General features: G+C 49.2%; 1 protein-coding gene across 1 annotated transcript in view; it reads right to left on the reverse strand.

Moving 5' to 3' along the window:
* LOC133155964 (teneurin-4-like) overlaps positions 1–18649 on the reverse strand; it is a 96544-nt gene that overhangs the window by 4703 nt on the left and 73192 nt on the right. The window contains exons 23-29 of the mRNA XM_061281657.1: positions 16744–16976; positions 15733–15887; positions 11852–12729; positions 9404–9576; positions 6519–6754; positions 4170–4466; positions 2062–3676 (exon numbers count right to left, since the gene is read on the reverse strand). Coding sequence (XP_061137641.1) covers positions 2062–3676; positions 4170–4466; positions 6519–6754; positions 9404–9576; positions 11852–12729; positions 15733–15887; positions 16744–16976 — 3587 coding nt within the window. The remainder of the gene's footprint in view (positions 1–2061; positions 3677–4169; positions 4467–6518; positions 6755–9403; positions 9577–11851; positions 12730–15732; positions 15888–16743; positions 16977–18649) is intronic.

The raw sequence follows: 18649 nt of genomic DNA on the forward strand, positions 1-18649 counted from the left end.
CATCTAAATTCTGCCGTGACGCCGACTCCTTGAGGTATTTCGATGAAAGCGTGTCGCCGACACCTGGGAAGCCTTTTTGAATTGCGAATCAAATGCATCAGCACGTCTCCTTTCGAACGACTCCATACTATCTATCGTTTGTTTGTGAAAGCACACAAGCTGCAATAAATCCTCCAGACTGTCTGAAATGACTCACGTCGCGTCCCGCAGGTGCCACGGGGAAGGGAGGGGTGCGGTTCGCCGATGGCAAACGTCGCTCCAGCGAGCTAATTATACGGCGTAATATGGCGTCATTTGCGAGCAGTCGAGCCTCTGGGATTATTTTGTATTCTAATGAGATGCGGGAGGCATCTGCGCCTCAAATAGCGCCGCTTGGTTGGAGGTGCGGCTGGCGTCCTCCCGCTTTGTGCTGCCGTTTGTGGAATTTCTCATTAAAAAAAAAAAGGACACATTTTGGGTCAAATTTGTCAGTACAACCTGACAGCAAAAATTAGCACTGCAACGGACGAGTACTTTTAGCGCCGACATTGGACGACACCTGACAAATGCTTTTCTTTTCTTCCATAAATCATTTGTTTGAGCAGACTTTGGTCATTTAACAAAACGGATGTAAATGCCAGCGCCATCAATCGCAACTGAGGCTGTCCAAAAGCCATTCAGACCAAAATGGGAAAGAAAAAAAAAACCTGGAAAAAATGTTGATTTCCCTCGGTACCTCCTATAGGGGATGGCAGATTCCTCGTTATGATCGACAAAAGACACATTTGTGTGTCAACACAATGCACACACAACCAATTTGGAGGAGAGACACGATTGCGAGCATCCCACTCGAGTGCGCTGCTGTTTTGCTTCGAGCGAGCGAACGGCTGCGACGAGTGAACTTGCTGACTCTTTTGACAAATCCATTTTGTTGCCACTTCTTTTGGCTTTTCACGGTGCGTTCTGCATGGGAAGATTTACTTCTATTTTCATGATTTGCTACAGGGAAGGAAATAAGCCTAAAAATCTTTGGCTCAGTGACACAACAAATTGAGACAAAGACGGAGTTCACGCAGCCGCACGTTTTTGCTGGCGGGGAGATTTTAAAGCCCAGAGCGGCACCTAACGGCTCCAAAGTGACATTTGCAGGTACAATTTGCTGCCGTTTAATGCGCTAATTAGCATCCTAGTCCGACAATTGTCATCAGCACGCCACATTTCCTCGGGCAAACAAGCGGCGACCTAGGGGAAGGAGGAGTAAATAAGAGGCCGATGTGGGGAGAATATTCTGTGCGGCCTTTTGTTTCTCTGTGACCTTAGCGCTTGATCTACGACTTGTGATTCAAAATGAATTCCTCCGGTGACATCACGACAGCGGGCGATGACTCGTGAGCGATTTCCGGAGCGGATTTTTTGTGTGTTGATGCAAAATGTGTGGCACTGGGAGGCTCCCCGCTACCCTGAAGTGAGTGTCACTCTGCCAGCAAAAACAGTCTTTGGGGGGGGGGGGGGGGGGTTGCAGATATGTGGCTTTCTCTCCCCCCTTGACATGTGTAATTTTAGCGCCATATAAAACGGATATGCATTATTGATCGCCCCCGGGTGGGACTCACCTAACATCTGCCGGCATGGCTATTTATATTGCGCTACATACAACCCCGTGGACACCAAGTTGAGGTCGCTCGCTCCTTATGTTTAAATTTATGCGCTCAGAGAAATGTTTCACATAAAAAAAATATTTCCTGGCGGATTGAAATGTGGCCTTGGAAAGTTTGTTTACAGTAATCCCCTCAGGATAGATGCAGTCTGAAATAGTGACTACTCGCATATTTATATGAAAGCTTTAAGCCTAATACAAATATCTGTATTTGTGACTGAATGCGTGCGACTTTAAAAAGCACGGCCTGGCCGACTCAGCAAATCAAGTGTAGACTTGGATGGCTGTTAACTGGCCAAAAATTATTGGGCCTAATCACATTGTAAGATTGTACAAGATGCAACTGTAAGCAAATTGATTGTTTGGTCTTTTTTTGGTTGGTGGTGTGTAGGCTCAGTAAAAGTTAAAAAAAAACTGTGACATACCCGTCATGTAGCACTTGATCTCCTCATTGTTGCTGAGCGGGTTGTTGTTCTTGAACATGTAGAGGTTGAAGGGCACAATATGGCCGCTGTTGAGGCGTTTCCAGACGTCGTGGTCGGGGGTGGTCCAGCGCCCGGCGAGTACGTCGTAGTCCCTGCGGCCCATGTGCACCAGCCGGCTGAGGGGCTCGTACAGGCCGCCCTGGTAGCCGATGATGACCTGGAATCCGGGGTTGGTGTCCAGGTAGACCTCGCCGAAGGCCGTGTAAAGGACCCGCTTGATCATGTGACCCGAGCCGCTGAACACGGCCAGAGGCGTGCCGATGTTGTCGCAAGCCACGTAGAACTCGTCGCCGCTGCTCAGCTCCATGGCGAATAGGTGGCCCTGCAGGTCGTAGTACAGCGACGTGATCTCGGAGCTGCTGTGGTTGTACATGTGGGTGACCCGGGTGGGGCTGGACAAGTCGGCGTAGAAGAACTGCAGGTGGTGGCCCGCGCTGTTACGGCTGGACACCCTCCGGCCCAGGCCGTCGTAGCGGTAGCGGATGCTCCAGCCGCTGGCTTTGTTGTACACCTTCACCAGGAGCCCGGCCGAGTTATAGTCAAAGTAGTCGTTCCCTCGCTGGCGCAGGAAACCGTCCTCGTCCATCCTGTACTGGACGTCGCCCAGGCGGGTTATGCGGTCCCGGATATCGTAGCGCAACGGCGTCAGGCGGGCGCTGTTGCCCGGGCTGAGCAGATGCGGGTTGCCGTTGAGGTCGTAGCTGTAGCGCCACAGCGGCTTGTCGTTGACGGACACCACCTGGAGCTGTCCGTCCGAGTCGTACTCGTAGGTGTAGCGCGTGGTGTTGGCGTAGGGCCCCACCTTCAGCTCCTTGGCCACCACGCGACCCATGTTGTCGTACTGCACCATCATCCAGTACATGAGCGAGCGGAAGATCTCGTACTGCACCTCCTTCACGCGGCCGTAGGCGTCAAAGTGTTTGGTGTGCGTCATCACCGCCGTGGTGATGATCTGGTTGATGTCGTAGTAGATGACGCCAAACTTGCCAAACTGCTCGGCCTTGCCCGACACGTCGTCGTAGCGGTACAGGTCGATGGGCAGCGGCGTCTCGTTGATGACCGCCTGCATGCTGGTGACGCGGAAGCTGTTGTCGTAGACGTAGTCGAACCTGGCGTTGACCATGCCCTCTTCGCTGAAGCGGAAGATCTGCCGATCGATCAGCGGGCCGATTTGGCGGTAGCGGATGGTGCACGTGAAGCTCTCGCTCTGCAGGTTGACCGTCTTGAGCATGCCGGCCGCCTCGTCGTAGGAGAAGCCCACCCGGGTGGTGTCGTAGAGGATCTCCAGCAGCTTGGACAGCTTGCCGTACTTGTAGATGACCCGGCGACCCGTGCCCAGGTAGGTGGTCTGCAGCAGCTGGCCCTCCTCGCTGTAGTCCTGCAGCACCGAGGCGTTCCCCTCGGGGGGCCGGTACGTGTTTCGGTAGTAGCCCACCGACAGCGCCGTCTCCAGGCTCTGGCGGGCTACGTTGGGCATGGTCACGGACGACAGACGCTCGTTCTTGTCAAATTCAAAGATGTACTGTCTCTGGCTGGAGAGCAGGAGCACCATGGACTGCGAGAGAACACTTCAGATCAGCCTTTCAATTCGGATATTTAGTCAACGCGTGGATGACGCGGCTAATCGGAAAACACCATTTGCTCTGTGAGAATTGAGGTTCGGCTTTATGAAATGCTGTGAAAATGTTCTTTAGTTGTCGCTAATTATCCATTTGGCTCCCGACTTAGCGCCTTTGTACCCGCAGGTGTTGTCACGACAAGATCCCGCCATTTAAACACTTTCAATGGCAGCCGGAAAAGCCAGTCGTCAAGGTGACTGGCTTCCCATTAACGCGTGCCGTCGTCGAGGCTGCAAAAAAAGCGCCGCTTTCTCACCTTTTCCCTGCCGCCACCGAGAATAAAAGTTACATGAGCCTTTTCAGCCAGACAAAAGCGTCGACGCGTTCCGACACGTTTTAATTACACCATGTGCTGATGATGCCGGAAGCTAATAACGCCGCTAGTATGTCAAATATCAAACGACGCCATCTTTAGCGACCGATTCTTACCTTCTCCAGATACGTGTAGCTCCACGATTTACCGTCGGCAAATATTTTGGAGGTGATTCTGCCTTTGTGGTCGTATTCCATGCGCACCGACATGGTTCCTCTCTGGATGCCCGCCACGTGGCCCCCGGCCGAGTAGGTCACATTGACCCCGTTCAAGCGGCTGCTCGGGGCCCAGAGCGTGGGTCGCCCGGCCTGGTCGTAGTGGATGCGCAGCGTAAACTTGCGGTGGTCGTCGTAGACCTTTTCGGTCCTGGTTATGCGGTCAAAGTCCAGAGACAACAAGTTCCTGTTGTGAACCTGCGGAGGAGAAAAAAGCGGCGGTCCGATCAGAAGGGGCTGAGAGGGGGGGGGGCAATGATCATAGGATCCATTCTGCATGCGGGCAAACGAGTGCCAGGTGCTGATTACTCTCATTTTGGATCTTTGGGAAGCTGGCACCAAGCAGGCAAGGACGACGTGCTTTGGAGCTTCTCGTTTGATTTGGAAAGACAGAATGTAATCCGAAAGGTCATGTTGGGCTTGGCATGGAGTCAAGAAGGCGAGATGACAGCCGAAAAGTCTGTCGTGATCGTTTAGGTTGGCCATCCTGTTCCTGATCCGTGGCTTAGTGGGTCCCACCTTTCGCACGCTACCTTCTGAAACCATACCAGCTTGCCCATTTGCTTCAAATGTCTTTTTTTAAGGCACGCGCCAATGATCGGGGTGCAACTCTTAAAGGTTTTTTTTTTTTTTTTAGGGGGGGGGGGCTTACTTTTCAATCTCCCGCAACAAAAGCCGGCTAAGGTCTCTCATCTGTGAAGGGACAATTACACCAAAGGCAATTACTGTCACTGATACTAATTGAGAGGCTTATTTTACGCTGAGAAAGCAACACTTTGGCAAGCTTGGCCACTTTATCCGACTTAAAATTAGATTCTCTTAAAATAATAACAAATTTACAAAATAAAAAGATGCACAACCAACAGGTCAGCCTATTTGCAGTTTGAAAATTATTTTTGCAGTTTTCCTACAGCAGCAGCAACAACATAACAAAAAAAAAAAATCGGTTTTTGTCCTTACAGCACTCGATGGTAATCCCAAAACGCTCACTGTACAGGTTAATGGTATCTGTCCAAAGACATTTGAACTTGTAGGAAATGGGATGGGGAAAAAATCTGCACATAAAATGTTGTGATGTCAGGACGTGTTCCGTCAAAGGTTCACCGGGGCTGAAAGAAAAACTCTTTTGAGCACAGACTCGAGTGTCCTGGGGGACGACGGGGGAAAAACTCACTGGCGAGATCTTTTTCAAACCGCATGGAGTCAGGAAGAAATCGACTATGAAGCAAGGGGGGAATCTGCACAAGGCCGTTTACGCATTTCAAAAAGTCTCCTCCAGGATATTGCGCCGTTGTCTTCTATCATCATTCAGCAAATGGACGAAAACAAGAAGGGAGGCCCGGGTAGTCGAGCGGAGGCGAAAAAAGCAAATCATTTGAATATAAAATATATTAGAAGTCTTTTTTTTTTTTTTTCTGTTCAGACTGCCTCGCGCGACAACGCAAGTGTGATGATTTGATAATACAAAAAAAATAAGCTGCATTGTCGGTGTCTGTATTCCCCCCCCCCCCCCATCGCAGCACATTGGACAACGTGGTCACCCTGCGAGAGCAAACAGAGGTGCGCCGCCTCTGCGCCATAAATCAAAACAACCGCCGGCCGGGGCGAGACGATATAACGAGGGTCAACTCGAGGAGCACAACAAACTGCAAGCGACACCCAAAATCAAAAATACTTTATCCCTCCGCGTGTCATTTTGGACATTTGAGTCGGAGGGCACCTTTTTTCTTTTTGAGATGCCACCCCGCCCCAACTCCTCACCCAGCTACCCACGTAATATCACTTGACACGCCACTCAAGGTCGCTCAATGATTCGGGCCGTGCTCATCCCCGCCTGCTCGGTGGCTATTAGGCTGCTCCCGTTTCCCTATCTCACCCCCGAGGGCCATTGTCTGTAACATACATTCGACGCTTGCACTTCCACAGGGACAACGGAGCCATTAAATGAACAGCCAGTGACAGACAAAGTGGCACCTCCCCATTAGCGGCCCAAGAAGAAGGAATAAAAAAAAAGGAACTGTTGCTTGTCTTGCAAAAGCAAGGAAAACAAAAGCAGCATGGTGTATTTTGGGGTTTGTTGTTGCGACACGCTGAGAGAAGGGTTTTCCTTTTTTTAGTTTGTTGGGGACTGAATTCATTTTGCATAAGGCATTATAAAGTCCGAAAAAAAACAGCTTCTACAATTTTACCTGCAGATTTGAAAACACTTCCACCCACTTCCATTTTGGCAAGGCAAAGGCAAATTCTTACCCGCAACCGACGCCCGTAGACGGTGACCTGGCCGCGAGCCAGCTCCTTCCTCTGCCTCCACTCCACCAGGTTGAGGCCGTTGTCCAATGCCAGCGTGATGTTGCGCTTGCTGACGGTAGGGTGGACGGTGCCGGCCAGCAGGTGAGGCTCAGTGTGTAGCGACACCTCCATGCCGTTGGCCAAGGCTAGCCGCAAGGAGCCGTCCAGCCCGATGAAGTAGCTGTTGCGCACTTGATCTAAGACATCAGGGAACAACAGAAGGCAACGTTAACGCTCGAGGACATTTTTTTTTTTACTTCTTCTTGGTACCGCCATTAAGTTAATATTTGAAGAAAATGTTTTGTGTTTTTTTGTTTTTTTTAAAGTATGAAAGTACCAGAGTTGAATCTTGACCTTTCCCTTTTCTTTTTTGTACTTGTAATTGAGTGTGAGTAGCTACTTTAGCAACCTCTGACAACCTGAGCATCTCAATGCTAACGAAAGAGGACATAATCTAATATTCATCCGAGGCGGGGCGCAGCGTAATGAGCTAAAACGGCCGCTCAGCAAAAGAAAAAAGAGAAGAACAACCTTTAGCAGCGGCAGCAGTATTTAACTGAAACGCTGCAATAATGCAGCGCCCGGCCCAACCCGGATCGATAGCCGGCGGCTTTCCCGGCGCCCATAAACCTTTTTTTTAACAAGTTTTTGCGGCAGCCTCGCGTGAAGTCAGTGGAAGAGCGAGCTGAGCTGACCCGCGAAAAACGAATAAATAATAAATAGCACGACCCTTGTTTACGACGCGGCGCCACGTTCAGACTTAATGTTGCTGCTTGTCTCGCGTACGTTCATCAGGGAACCCCCCCCCCCCCAAAAAAATAGAGTGGATTATCCTCATTAAGGATCTCCTAATGGCTTGTGAAACATTAATGAGTTCATAGAAGGGCTGGGGGGAAAAAAAACCTTTGTCATTCCCACGTGTCAACGAGACACATTTAAGCGTCTGGAAGGCTTCCTCTGTCAACAGGAAACAATGGGCGCAGCACGCGAGCGTTATGCTTTTCCCCCTCCCGGCCGCGCTGCCAAGAGAAAGAAATGAGTGGAGGTGGCAGGCTGACCTTTCGTCGGGCCCTTTCCTCTTTCCATCATGAAGGTCGACATGAGGCCTGCAGGGGGTCAAACGAGGCTGGAAATGCCGCGCGAGTACACGTAGCGGCGGCGGCTAACATACGAAGGCGTTTGTGGTTCTTTGAAAGGGGATTGAAAATTTTTTAAATCACATTAAAGGTTGGATAGTGTTTGAATTCCTTAGTGCAGGTATAATTGAGAGCATATTTAGAACATTTGATGCAGATAATAACCCTCTTTATAATGATTGACAGTAATGTCCATAATTGCATATGTTAGCAAGAGACACGTTGGTCTCTTTCCTACTTTCTTTGCCGATTTTCTCTGATTGCAGCATCAGCGCACATTCCTGCTCGGCTTGGTGATTTGCTATTTTAGCCAGAATTATCGTGTCGTGGTCTGAAACTTTTCAACTGCCTTACAAATGTAAAGATGAGTCAGCTCATGAGAATGTAATCAATAAATCTAATTCGACATGCAAGGTGGACTGAACGGCCCTCGGTATGGCCTCGGTATGGCACAACTAGCACCCCGCATGCTACGAGAATGATTTATTTGTTATTTATAACATGAGGATTCATGAGCTGTTTGAGAGCAAGGAACTTGAGCAAAGTCGGTTGAATTAAATCCAATATTGCCGCAGGGCTTGAGGTGGGCGGTAAGCAGTAAGCAAGGCGCCGTGACAGCTTTAGTACGGCCCCTTCTGATTAAATGGGAGCGTCGGATATGGCGGACGCCGCAGCCGAGCAGCCTTGTAATTAAAGCCGCTACCCAATAGTTGCGACAGCGACTTTGCAACGTTCCACCACTGTTAAAGCACAACAAAAAACTAATTCATAATGAGAAGTGGGGAAAGAAAATACATGTTTTTTTTCTTTTCCAGACTGGACAAAGTGTGACTCTACATTATAAAACATGATTGAAAGTTGCCCTCCTTTTTCTTGTTTGACTGTTTTGCCAGTTGTGGTGATTTAAAGCTGCCCTCTTTTTTTAGGGCGAGCTCCTCCTCTTACACGTTTCCCGTTTTGAAGCGTGAGCCAGGAGACCCAATAAAAAAATCCTTTGAATTCCCTTAATTTGAACATTTTTTGCTTACTTTTCTTTTAGCAGTCTGTTTTGACACAAGTATCTGGACTTTGAGATCAGCACAGAGTGTGAGCACTTGGCTATCCCTGCGCCACGTAGTCAATTAATTAGCAGACCGGGTTGCTGGCGCCGACGGGCTGGTGAACAGATGTCCGAGACAAGGTCATGACACGGATGTGACTGACGGATGGGACGACGGGGGAGTAAGAAACCAGAGCTGAGCGCCTCCAATTTCATCCGTGAAAGAAGTCGGGGGAGCGTGGACGGAAGGCGGGAGGGGGCTAGTCTTTGTCCCAAAAAAGTTCAGCGCCATCAACAGGCGATCGATAAAGTGGTCGGGCACAAAGGAGGACGTCAGAACGCGCCCCGACACAAATTGGCGAGTGGCGGCGAGCAAAGCCGCAGCATCTCGTATGCATGGCTGCCATTGTGTGATGTGACACATAATCGATAAGCGCGGACGAGCTGCCTCGTAGCCCGGCGCACTTTTCCTTTCATCAAGATGTAGCCGAGCAACATGTGGCGAGGTGTTGGAAAACGAGACAGGTTATTATTTTGAAACCAAAAGTCATTGATAAATGTCGAATTAGCTTATATTATAGAATGAATAAAAATCACCTTTCAGATGTTCAAGGTGCCGCCAAAGATTAGCATCAAGACATGTTTGTTAGCAAAAGCAAAGAAAACGACACCTTGCATGAGCGTGTAGAAGGTGCCCGAGGCCGACAGGTTGGTGGTGACCGTCACGTCTTCCTTGGCGGCGCCCTCCACCTGGACGCGGATGGCGCCGTCAGCGTCGGCGCGGTAGCTGCTCACCCGGCCCGTCGGGTAAGTCACGTTGGTCAGGCGGCCAAAACTGTCATACCTGCACAAACAAGATTAAAAAATGGGTAAAAAACAAAAATAAATAAAAAAAGGGAGTTGTCCGCCGTTGTGGGTGTGGACACAGCCGACTTGGGGATCCCCACGTTTTTCAACAATCGTAAAAAACAGTTCTCCTGGCTGAAAACTGTCAGAAAAAAGATGAAGCGCTGTTAGCGGCTTAACAGACGAGCGGCGTATTCCCTCATTTCATTAATCGGCAGTCACGTTTATGACACGCGACGACACGACAAGGCCAGATTGTTTCATCCGGCTGCCTGCGTCACGTCGGCGGCGAAACAATTTGAAAGCTGTCACCGCGCCGAGGAGTGCTCACGCTCACTGAATAGCGATTGAAAAGGAAGCCCTCTTTGCATGTTGCCGCCTGCCACAGCGAAGCCGCTCGCTCATAAATGAGGTTGGCGGGTGCTGCTTTATTTCCTCAGCGCTTGCCATCTCAAATATCCAATATGGACAGGAAGAGCGGGAGAGGAATCATCTCCCGGAGATAAAAGTAATCGGAGCCGAGCTGCACTACGGAGCAGTTTACTAGTCTTCCTCTTCCAATCAAGCTAAATGCTAAAGTCGTTTGTAGCTGAACACCTCCGCCCCATCTTACATTTTGAAGTAAAGGACACACCTCCACTCCAATTTTTATCATCATCAATTCATCTGGGGACTATTATTTGATTTGTTACGATTTATATTTTGTCCCCTGAACTCGAAATAGACTCAGCTGCTTTTTGTGGTCAAGGAGGCGAGGGGCCTTTCCCCTCAGATGCCCACGAGTCCCTTCATATTGCATCACATCTGTCTCACACGCCAGTTCCGTGACCTTTCGCGTAGAGACAGAGGAGGGGGGGGGGGGGGTGTTGTTGTCCCCAATAATAATAGACTGGACATTGCGCCTCGCCGTCCTCCCGGCATAGCCGCTAATCGCTAACTCGAGTGCCATGCGGAGTGGAGAATGTCAGGATGCGTCCGAGTGAAGACAGTGGAAACAATAAGAAGAGGCCAGCAGTCATGTGACCACCTCGGCAAGACGCCGCAACAATGGCCACAGCAAATTTATTTTTTGTTGTTTCTTTCCTATGAGGCTGTCGCCCATTTGTCCTTTTTTTTGGGGGTGTGGTTTCCGAACAACAGAAATCTCAAAGACGAAAGTTTAGGGACAACAATTCGATTCTGACAACCCCCGCCGCAGCCGCCCGAGGGGGACGGAGTGACCTTCAAAGCTAATTACGGAACGAAAACAAACAGTCGTTATTGGCAGATATGAAACATTGATGAGCGGGCTGGCACAGGTACGTAAATTTCACCCGCAAATGGAACATTGGCGGCATAGCTTGAAGTGACCTGGTGCCAATTAAAAAGCTTTCCTTACTACAAATTGCAATTGTCTTGGGAAGATGACATCATGCAATTCATGGATTATATTAATAACAAAGCGGCCAGTGATTGAATTGAGTAGAAAGTCGCCTGTGGTGTCTATGGAACATGATTAAAAGTTAATTTATTCATGGATCACAGCAGCCTGAAGGACGACGGCTGCTATACCTTTTCGAAACACGACACAGAAAAAAACAAATGGAAAAAAAACTCACTTTAAAGATGTTGTTAAATGATAATGGAGGGCGCTGGGACTTTTCGAGAAAGCTCTCAAAAAAACAATCATAAAAAATTGGCTCTTTCATAATTGCTCTAAAATGGCTGACAATACGCAAAACCTCGGCAGCGAACGAGTAAACATTTCGATTTTTTTCCCAATTTTTCTTGCTTGATTTACAAACGAGCGAGCCCATCTGTGCGATGTAAAAAATCAAATGCGGGGCCAGCCCCCTCACGGGACGGCGCAGATGCACCAGGACCGATCGGATCACGCCGCGCTGATTCGAATCTACTTAAGCCACGCGCAGAGCCAATCAAAGACAGGTGATGAGTGTTAGCTCGGATGAAAGCGAGCGTCTGATGATGCATCGGGCCCGTCTATTCCTCCGGCGAGGTGAAACAGATGTCTGATCGGCGCCGTCCGCTTCATCGCACTCCACCCCCTTTTTTAGAAAGACGGGCCTCCCGGAAGTGGCGGCAAAACGGAATCCTGCGCTCAAATGCGCCCCTTGGCAACTGCGCTGAGCATATACGGCGTGTCATTACATGCCAGAACAGCTAATCCTGTTTTAGAAGATAACGCAAATGGGATTAAGTCGGTACTGACGACATTCACGGCTATGACAGGAGGTCGACTCGCCGTGGCTAACCTTTGCGCTAAAGCTACTCACTCAAAGAAGGTGGTCCACCCGTTGTCATTGGTCTTGGTCGCGAGGAGGCCGGAGCTGCCGTGATAGGTCATGACGGCGAGCACCTGGCCTTGCGCCGCCACGCTTTTCAGAGCGTTGTGGGTGCCCATGGTGAACCAAAAGGTCTGGCCGTCGGGCGTCATGATCCACAAGGGCATCCCGGTGGTGTCCCGTCTGATGGTCACCACGTTCTTGTTCTTGTCCGTGATGGCGGCGAGGTCGCCCGCCCCCGTGTAGGTCAAGTTGTAGAGGTGGTCGCCCGTGGTCAGACTCTGGGTGAACACGTGGCTGCCGTTGGCGTCAAACAGGTAGAGCTCGTCGTCGATGGGCGACGACACCTCGTACATGTTGAGCGGGCTCAGGTAAGGCTTGTTCTGGCGCACGTAGCGGATGCGAATGTTGCCCAGGTCGGCGATGTAAAGCTCGCCGTCCGGGCACACCGCCAAGGAGGACGGCGCGTTGAGCTTGGCGTCCTTGGCGTAGCCGTCGTCGCCCAAGTAGCAGTCGCAGTTGGCGTCGTTCTTGCAGTCGCAGCCGCTGGGCGCCCCCGCCACCGGGGAGATCTCGCCGTCGGTGGAAACCCGCCGCACCCGGTTGATCTTCTTCTCGTCCGACTCGGCGATGTACAGCACGCCGGTGTGGGACACGGCCAACGCGTTGGCCGACTCCAGGGTGGCGTGGACGGCCACCTTGCTCATGAGGAAGTGGTCGATGCCGGGAACTTGGCAGTGCATGGGCCGGCCCGCCACGATGCGCACTTGGTGGTTCTCCGAGATCTGGAGCACCACGTTGTTGTCCAGGACGTACAGTGAGTTGTCCAGCGGGCTCACCGCCAGGTCTGTTGGCCACTCCAGACGAACCTGCAAAGGGGAAAAAAAACCGACATGAATTTACAGAAAAACGATGACATTTTTCGGACAAAAATACAACCAAGCTTGATGGAAACAAGGTTTGATGTATTGGAGGGAACAATAAGTGAAAAAAATGAGTTATCTCGCAGATTCCATTTTCGGGAGGGGGGGGGGGGGGGGATGTAATCATTTGATAAATGTCGTGTTAAAAGCGGAAGCACGCTTTTTGTACAGTATGATCCAAAGATAGGAATCTATCGCAGGTGAAAAAAGGGCAGCGTTGAGGATCAGATAAAGCACGGCAGACATTTTTTAAAAGAGGCGGAAACGCCGCCTTCTCCTCACCTCTCGCGTTTTACTCGAGGCGGACAATTAATTCTGTCGCCTCGGGCCTTCCCATTTAAGCTCCATTGTGGCGCGGACAATGCAGCAGGCTCGTCGCTCAATGTCTTCTTTAGCGCACGTCAAGAGGCACGTTTGAATAACACATTGATTAAAAGTTTTCTTTTCTGCAAACGATGAGACAAAAGCGTTAATGAACGTGATTTTGCGTCAAGCAGATTTATGGGAAATGTTCCAAATAACCGTAGAAACAAAAATGGAAGCTGACGCCATCACATGACCATATATGCTATATAAAAATATGGATTGAATCTGGAGGGAAAAAACAAATTGTAACGTCAACTAAATGTTGCCGGAGACTATTTTGCATTTCCGCGAGGCAGCATGTTGCATGCGCTTACGAAAAATACACAAATTACGTTTTTCTTTGAAGTCCTTCGGTGACATCACTTGCAGCGCAACAGCCCTCCCTCAATACACCCGAGAGCTTGTCATCCGCTTTCAAGTAGAAGATTGCCCACCATATTCCACCTTTATCTCCTCACGCTCTTTAAGCCAATTTCATCATTTGACGGCCGACGGGGGAGTGGACGACATAAAAAATGTCATCTCTGACTCGCCGGCGTTATTGGTCACGCTTTTGAATCTCTTGGCACTCTTTTGGAGTGGCGCACTTATCTGCTTTTGATTGAAAAAGCCCTCAAAAGGGAGGGGAGGGAGGGGTTCCCCCATCATGAGGCGTCGCCGCGGGCGGGCTGCATACCATCTCGACAGGCCTGGCGGCGTTCAGAAAATGCATTTGCAAAAAAGCACACGAGGGGAAGTAGTGGGGGAGGACTTTGAATTCCTTAAAACCAATTTCTTGTCAACACTGCCGGTTAAATATTACATGAGGCCCGATGTGAGGAGGTTCTTAATGCCACTTTGAGAAGGGGTTTCACAGAGCTGCTGTCATGTATGATGTAACCCGCGTGTCGCATGACTTCATTCCAGTCAAAATCCAGTCCCCAAGTTTAAAAAGTGGCAAGTGCTTGGCTAAAAATTTGTTTTTAGTAACTAAGTTACAGTAACAAAAATGTGATTTACACAGATGTGACTACCCCCAAAAAAACATGGCAACTACAAAAAAAAAAAACATGTCGCAGCAAACAATCATTTTTCGCCCATTTTGTGACTGTCAAAAAAAACATGGCAGCTACACAAAACATCTCCCAGCAAACAATCTTTTTTTTGCCTATTTTTACCCCAGGACACAGTCAAGAAGCAATCACGTCCCCTCTTTCCCGGCAGCAGCGTGAGGTCCGCTGGCAGACGAGAGAAATGTCATCATTTCAAGTCCTCGTCTGAGAGTAAATCTAACGTCAACGCTGGCGCGCAAGCTGTAAATACCGTTCCATTTGCCTTCGCTTAAAGGCTGAACTTGGCGGGAGGGCCCGCCAAAGCACCTTTTAAAGACTTTAAAGAAGAAGCCCAGAGCAGTTTGAAGAAGTGTAAGACGCTTGAGCGGGCTCGCCAGGTCCAAAAAAAACCTCGGACACCAGAGGCAATCGCCCTCGCAGCAATCCCACACGTATTTATCGTCCAGTCAAGCTATTTTTGTACAATTAGAATTGAACATCACAAAATGATCATAATAGTTTGATATCTGTGATGAATCGGATAATCGTTGTGCCGCAAATAAGATTCTATATGATGCCGTCTCGTTCAGATCGCTCAAGAAGTCAGTCTGACATCAACATCATCCCCTGGAGGTGGAGGTAATGATGATGGAGACTCCTCCAGAGAAGCGCTGATGTTAAGTGAGGGCTTGTCGAGTGTTGGAAGCCGCCCGCATGAATTTTTAATGAATGCTTTTTAGTGACTGAGCGATTTTTCAACGGGCCTCGGTGGCCGTTTGTCATGGTTGCAGAGTCTGTCATCTTTCTGCTTTTTCTTTGGCTTATTTTTTTTTATTTGTCTCACCATCGCTGAGGACAGCAAAGAGGAGAACGGTGACGCTAACCACAGAACAAGAAACAATCACGAGTGCGATGGCAGTAGTGAAGCAGCGAAAGAAAATTAAACCACATTTGTTCTCTAATAAAAAAAAAAAGAAAGGATTTAGTTCCTGTCATTTTAGGCCTTTTGTTCTAAAATTATATATTGAACGCTCTGTCTCTCAAAATCAGAGCTTATAATTGGCCCAAATTCAAAGTCGTACGGTAGAGAGTAGCGTTCCTTTAATGTTGGCGTTAGCTTCAAAGCTTCCCGTTCTGTGCGAAAACAAAACAATGTCAGAAAAGGCCTCTGAACCTGAAGCCGCTTCACGGGAGGCACTTGAAATGCTGCGCTGACTCCCGTTTCAATGTATCTACCTTCATTCTCAACACAGCCACATCGCGTCTGCAAGGGGGTGTGCACACTTGCGCAACCCCCTCATTTCAGTTTTCTATCCGCTCTTTTCTAGCACTCGGGTGTCCTTGCCCGGGGTGGTTTTAAGAGAGCGTGTATGTGCGCTCCATATGTGCTTGTGCCTCAGTGGACGCGTGGATCGAGAGTCCGCGGGGGGTTAAAGTTCAAGCTCATCCACTGCACACTGCCTACGGCAAAAGGTCAACGCGCATCCTTGCTTAATTCTGCTCGGATGGCCAGGTGGTGGGGAGGGCGGGGCCGGGCGGGGCGTGACGCTACCTGAGCAATGTCCATGACGGAGTCGCAGCTGAGGGGTCGAGCGGAGGTCAGGTCGTTGAAGCCCAGGAGGGTGGAGATGACTCCGTTCTGGTCCACCCGGCGAATCATGGTTCCATCCACAAAGAAGATTATGCCGTACTTATCCACCGTGATGCCTTAAAAAAAAAAAATGAAGCGCAGTCGTCAGCAAACATCTTGACGTGTCACAAGGGCCATCAAGCTCTTAAAATAGGAGAATATTGGGCATCTTTTTTTTGTTTTTACACGTTACACATTATAACCACTGGCCGAGCTAGAGGGGGGGGGGGTTGCCGGGGCACTGGCCCCTCTCGAAATATGCTTGGACCACAGATCGCCAGAAATGAGCGCCTGACGTTTGCATACAGCTTTGTTTTGCATGTGTGTGCTTACTTCTATATATTTAGAGCCTGTCACAATATTTCAGCGTTGGCGACAAAAGGAAGTGTGTGTTTTTAACACTTCTCTTCAAGCAAAATTTCCGCACGTATGAATCACACTGTCATGCCGGCGGAGAACAAAAGGTGCGCGAGCGTGTGATCAAATAACTCAACGCCTCGTCCAAATATAGAGAACTAAGGGGAAAAAAAGATGACGCTGGGGAGCGCGAGAAAATAACCAAAATAATGACATCTTAAAATAATTTACACCGGTGATGCTAACATAGGTTGGGTGAAAGAATTGATGAGACTGTTTCACCATATATATTTTTTTTGCATCCAAAGCAATGCTAAAATGGGACATATGGGAGAGGGGCTAAGGGATGTGCATATGATTTCTTTCAAATGTAAATTAAAAAAAAAATAGAGAGATAAAACCACATACACGCTGGCACACATGCTATTAGCATGTGACAGGGGCTAAGGAATGTAAGGGAAGCATATGATGTCTTTTAAATGTAAATCAAAGAATATATATATAGTAAAGACACACACAAGGTAGCACACATGCTAAGTGTTAGCATGTGACATATGCAAAGGTGCCAGGACTCACCCCTGGGGTTTGTAAGCGTGGCCTCGGCAGCCTTGCCCCCGTCCCCGCAGCGTGCATCGTCGTAGGGCAGACACTGGTCTCCGGTTCCCGCCACCACCTCCAGGTTTTTGGCCACGTCCTTGGGCGCGTTGAGCGACTTCACCTTGAACACCTTGCGGCTGCTGGTGTCCGACAGGTACACGGCGCCGTTCACCGGGCTGCTGGCCAGGTAGTACTTGTGGGCCGGGCTGTTGCTGAGGTCGACAAAAACACAATTCAAATGGAGTCGAAAGAGCCTTTGAATTCATTGAAAGGGAAATGAAAAGAAAATATGATTAAAGGAAAGCAGATTTAAAAAAAAAAAAAAAACACAATTCAGGCATCTTAATTGAAAATCCACAATAGTTTATGAGAAGAGTGTGCAGAAGATCTCACAGCTGGCAAATTGTTCTAATGGCACACAAAGCGTGGCAGCGTCCACTGGAGAGAAATGCTAATGATGGCACTTTGTCCGACCCGTAATTTTGCCGTGATATTAAAATGACAACGCTGTGTAAGCAACCCAGATGCGGCCATTGCAAAAAGTCAACTCCCTTGTCCCTTCTTTTCACTTATTTGGACGAATCCGCACACAAAGCAATTGCTAGCTTTTTTTTTTTTCCATCCCCCAGCTATTCACCCCAAAAATCACCTAATGGCAACGTTTGCACTTTTTCTGAAATGGCACAAGATGCTGACAAACTCCAGTTGCAGATTTCATTTTTCGGAAAGGAAGTTTAGTCTGGGTTGTCGCGGCGAGTCGTTTTTTTCTTCTGGGTAATGTTGCAAGGTAAATTGGAATTAGTTTAGGGATCATATTTGAAAATACTTACTGGAGCAAAGAGTAAAGCCGAGCCAAGGCAGTTTGCGAGCTATTTTGTCCTGCTGTGCGCTCTTAAAAACAACAACGTGGGTGTATTTTAGCAAGGTAGTCATTAGCGTCCACTTCAAAGATAACCCGAGTTTATCGGACGCTCGGCAGGCCCCTCGATAAGCATTATGGAGACGCTTGGCCGTCATTCAGAGTGGATTAGGAGCCAATCTCTACTCTTTAACCTTGAGGGGTTCTTTCGTGGTTTACCGTTTTCTTAGAATGCCACAACAAGGCGAGGCTCTGTCGGGAGTGTCAACTGATTTCATTTGACAAATGACCTTCAACCAACAGCTGACATCCAGCCCTCCGACCACATCCGAAATAAGGTAGTTGGCCAAGAAAAAAAAAAAAAGAAGCAACAAACGGTTGGCATCCAACCTCAATAACGGAATTCTCGTCGGCAGGTGCAATCAGCTGATAGCTTATCGGCTCCAGGGGCGTATGTAGAGCAGCCGCTTTCAAAAGCAGGAAGCGTTATTCGCCGACCTTCAGGGCCCGCGGCCATCCATATTCACCGACAACATCTAGTTTGTAGGAGATAATTGGATTTTGCCGCATGCTAGCGCAGAAATAGCGGGAGGGCGTGGGGGGACATCCTTAGCGGGGGGTCAATGAACACCAACGCGGGGTGAGGCGGGCGGCCACCTCCCCTCAGTCCCGTATCGGCATGCGCGGCTCGCACGCCGACGGCGGGATTTTGCCTGTTTTATACCGGCGCACGCTGTTTCTCCTTCTGAATAAATCTCCTTGTTATCATGCAAATGCGGCGGCGAGAACAAAGGGACGTGATTTGGCTATTTTAATCTGGAGCGAGCAGCAGGCAGCGCACACTGACGAGTTTGTGTTTGTCGTCGTCCGACGGTGCGGCAAACCCATTACCGTGTGTATTAAAGGACTAAGACCCCCCCACATTAGTCTCAAGGTCACCATCAAGACACTCTGCTGCGTTATTCCAGTTACCATGACGACGTGGGACGGAGATAGGGAGTTGCGACCAGGCGAGTGGACACTTCT

Source organism: Syngnathus typhle, linkage group LG6 (assembly GCF_033458585.1).
Source record: "Syngnathus typhle isolate RoL2023-S1 ecotype Sweden linkage group LG6, RoL_Styp_1.0, whole genome shotgun sequence".
NCBI classification, from domain to species: Eukaryota; Metazoa; Chordata; class Actinopteri; order Syngnathiformes; family Syngnathidae; genus Syngnathus; species Syngnathus typhle.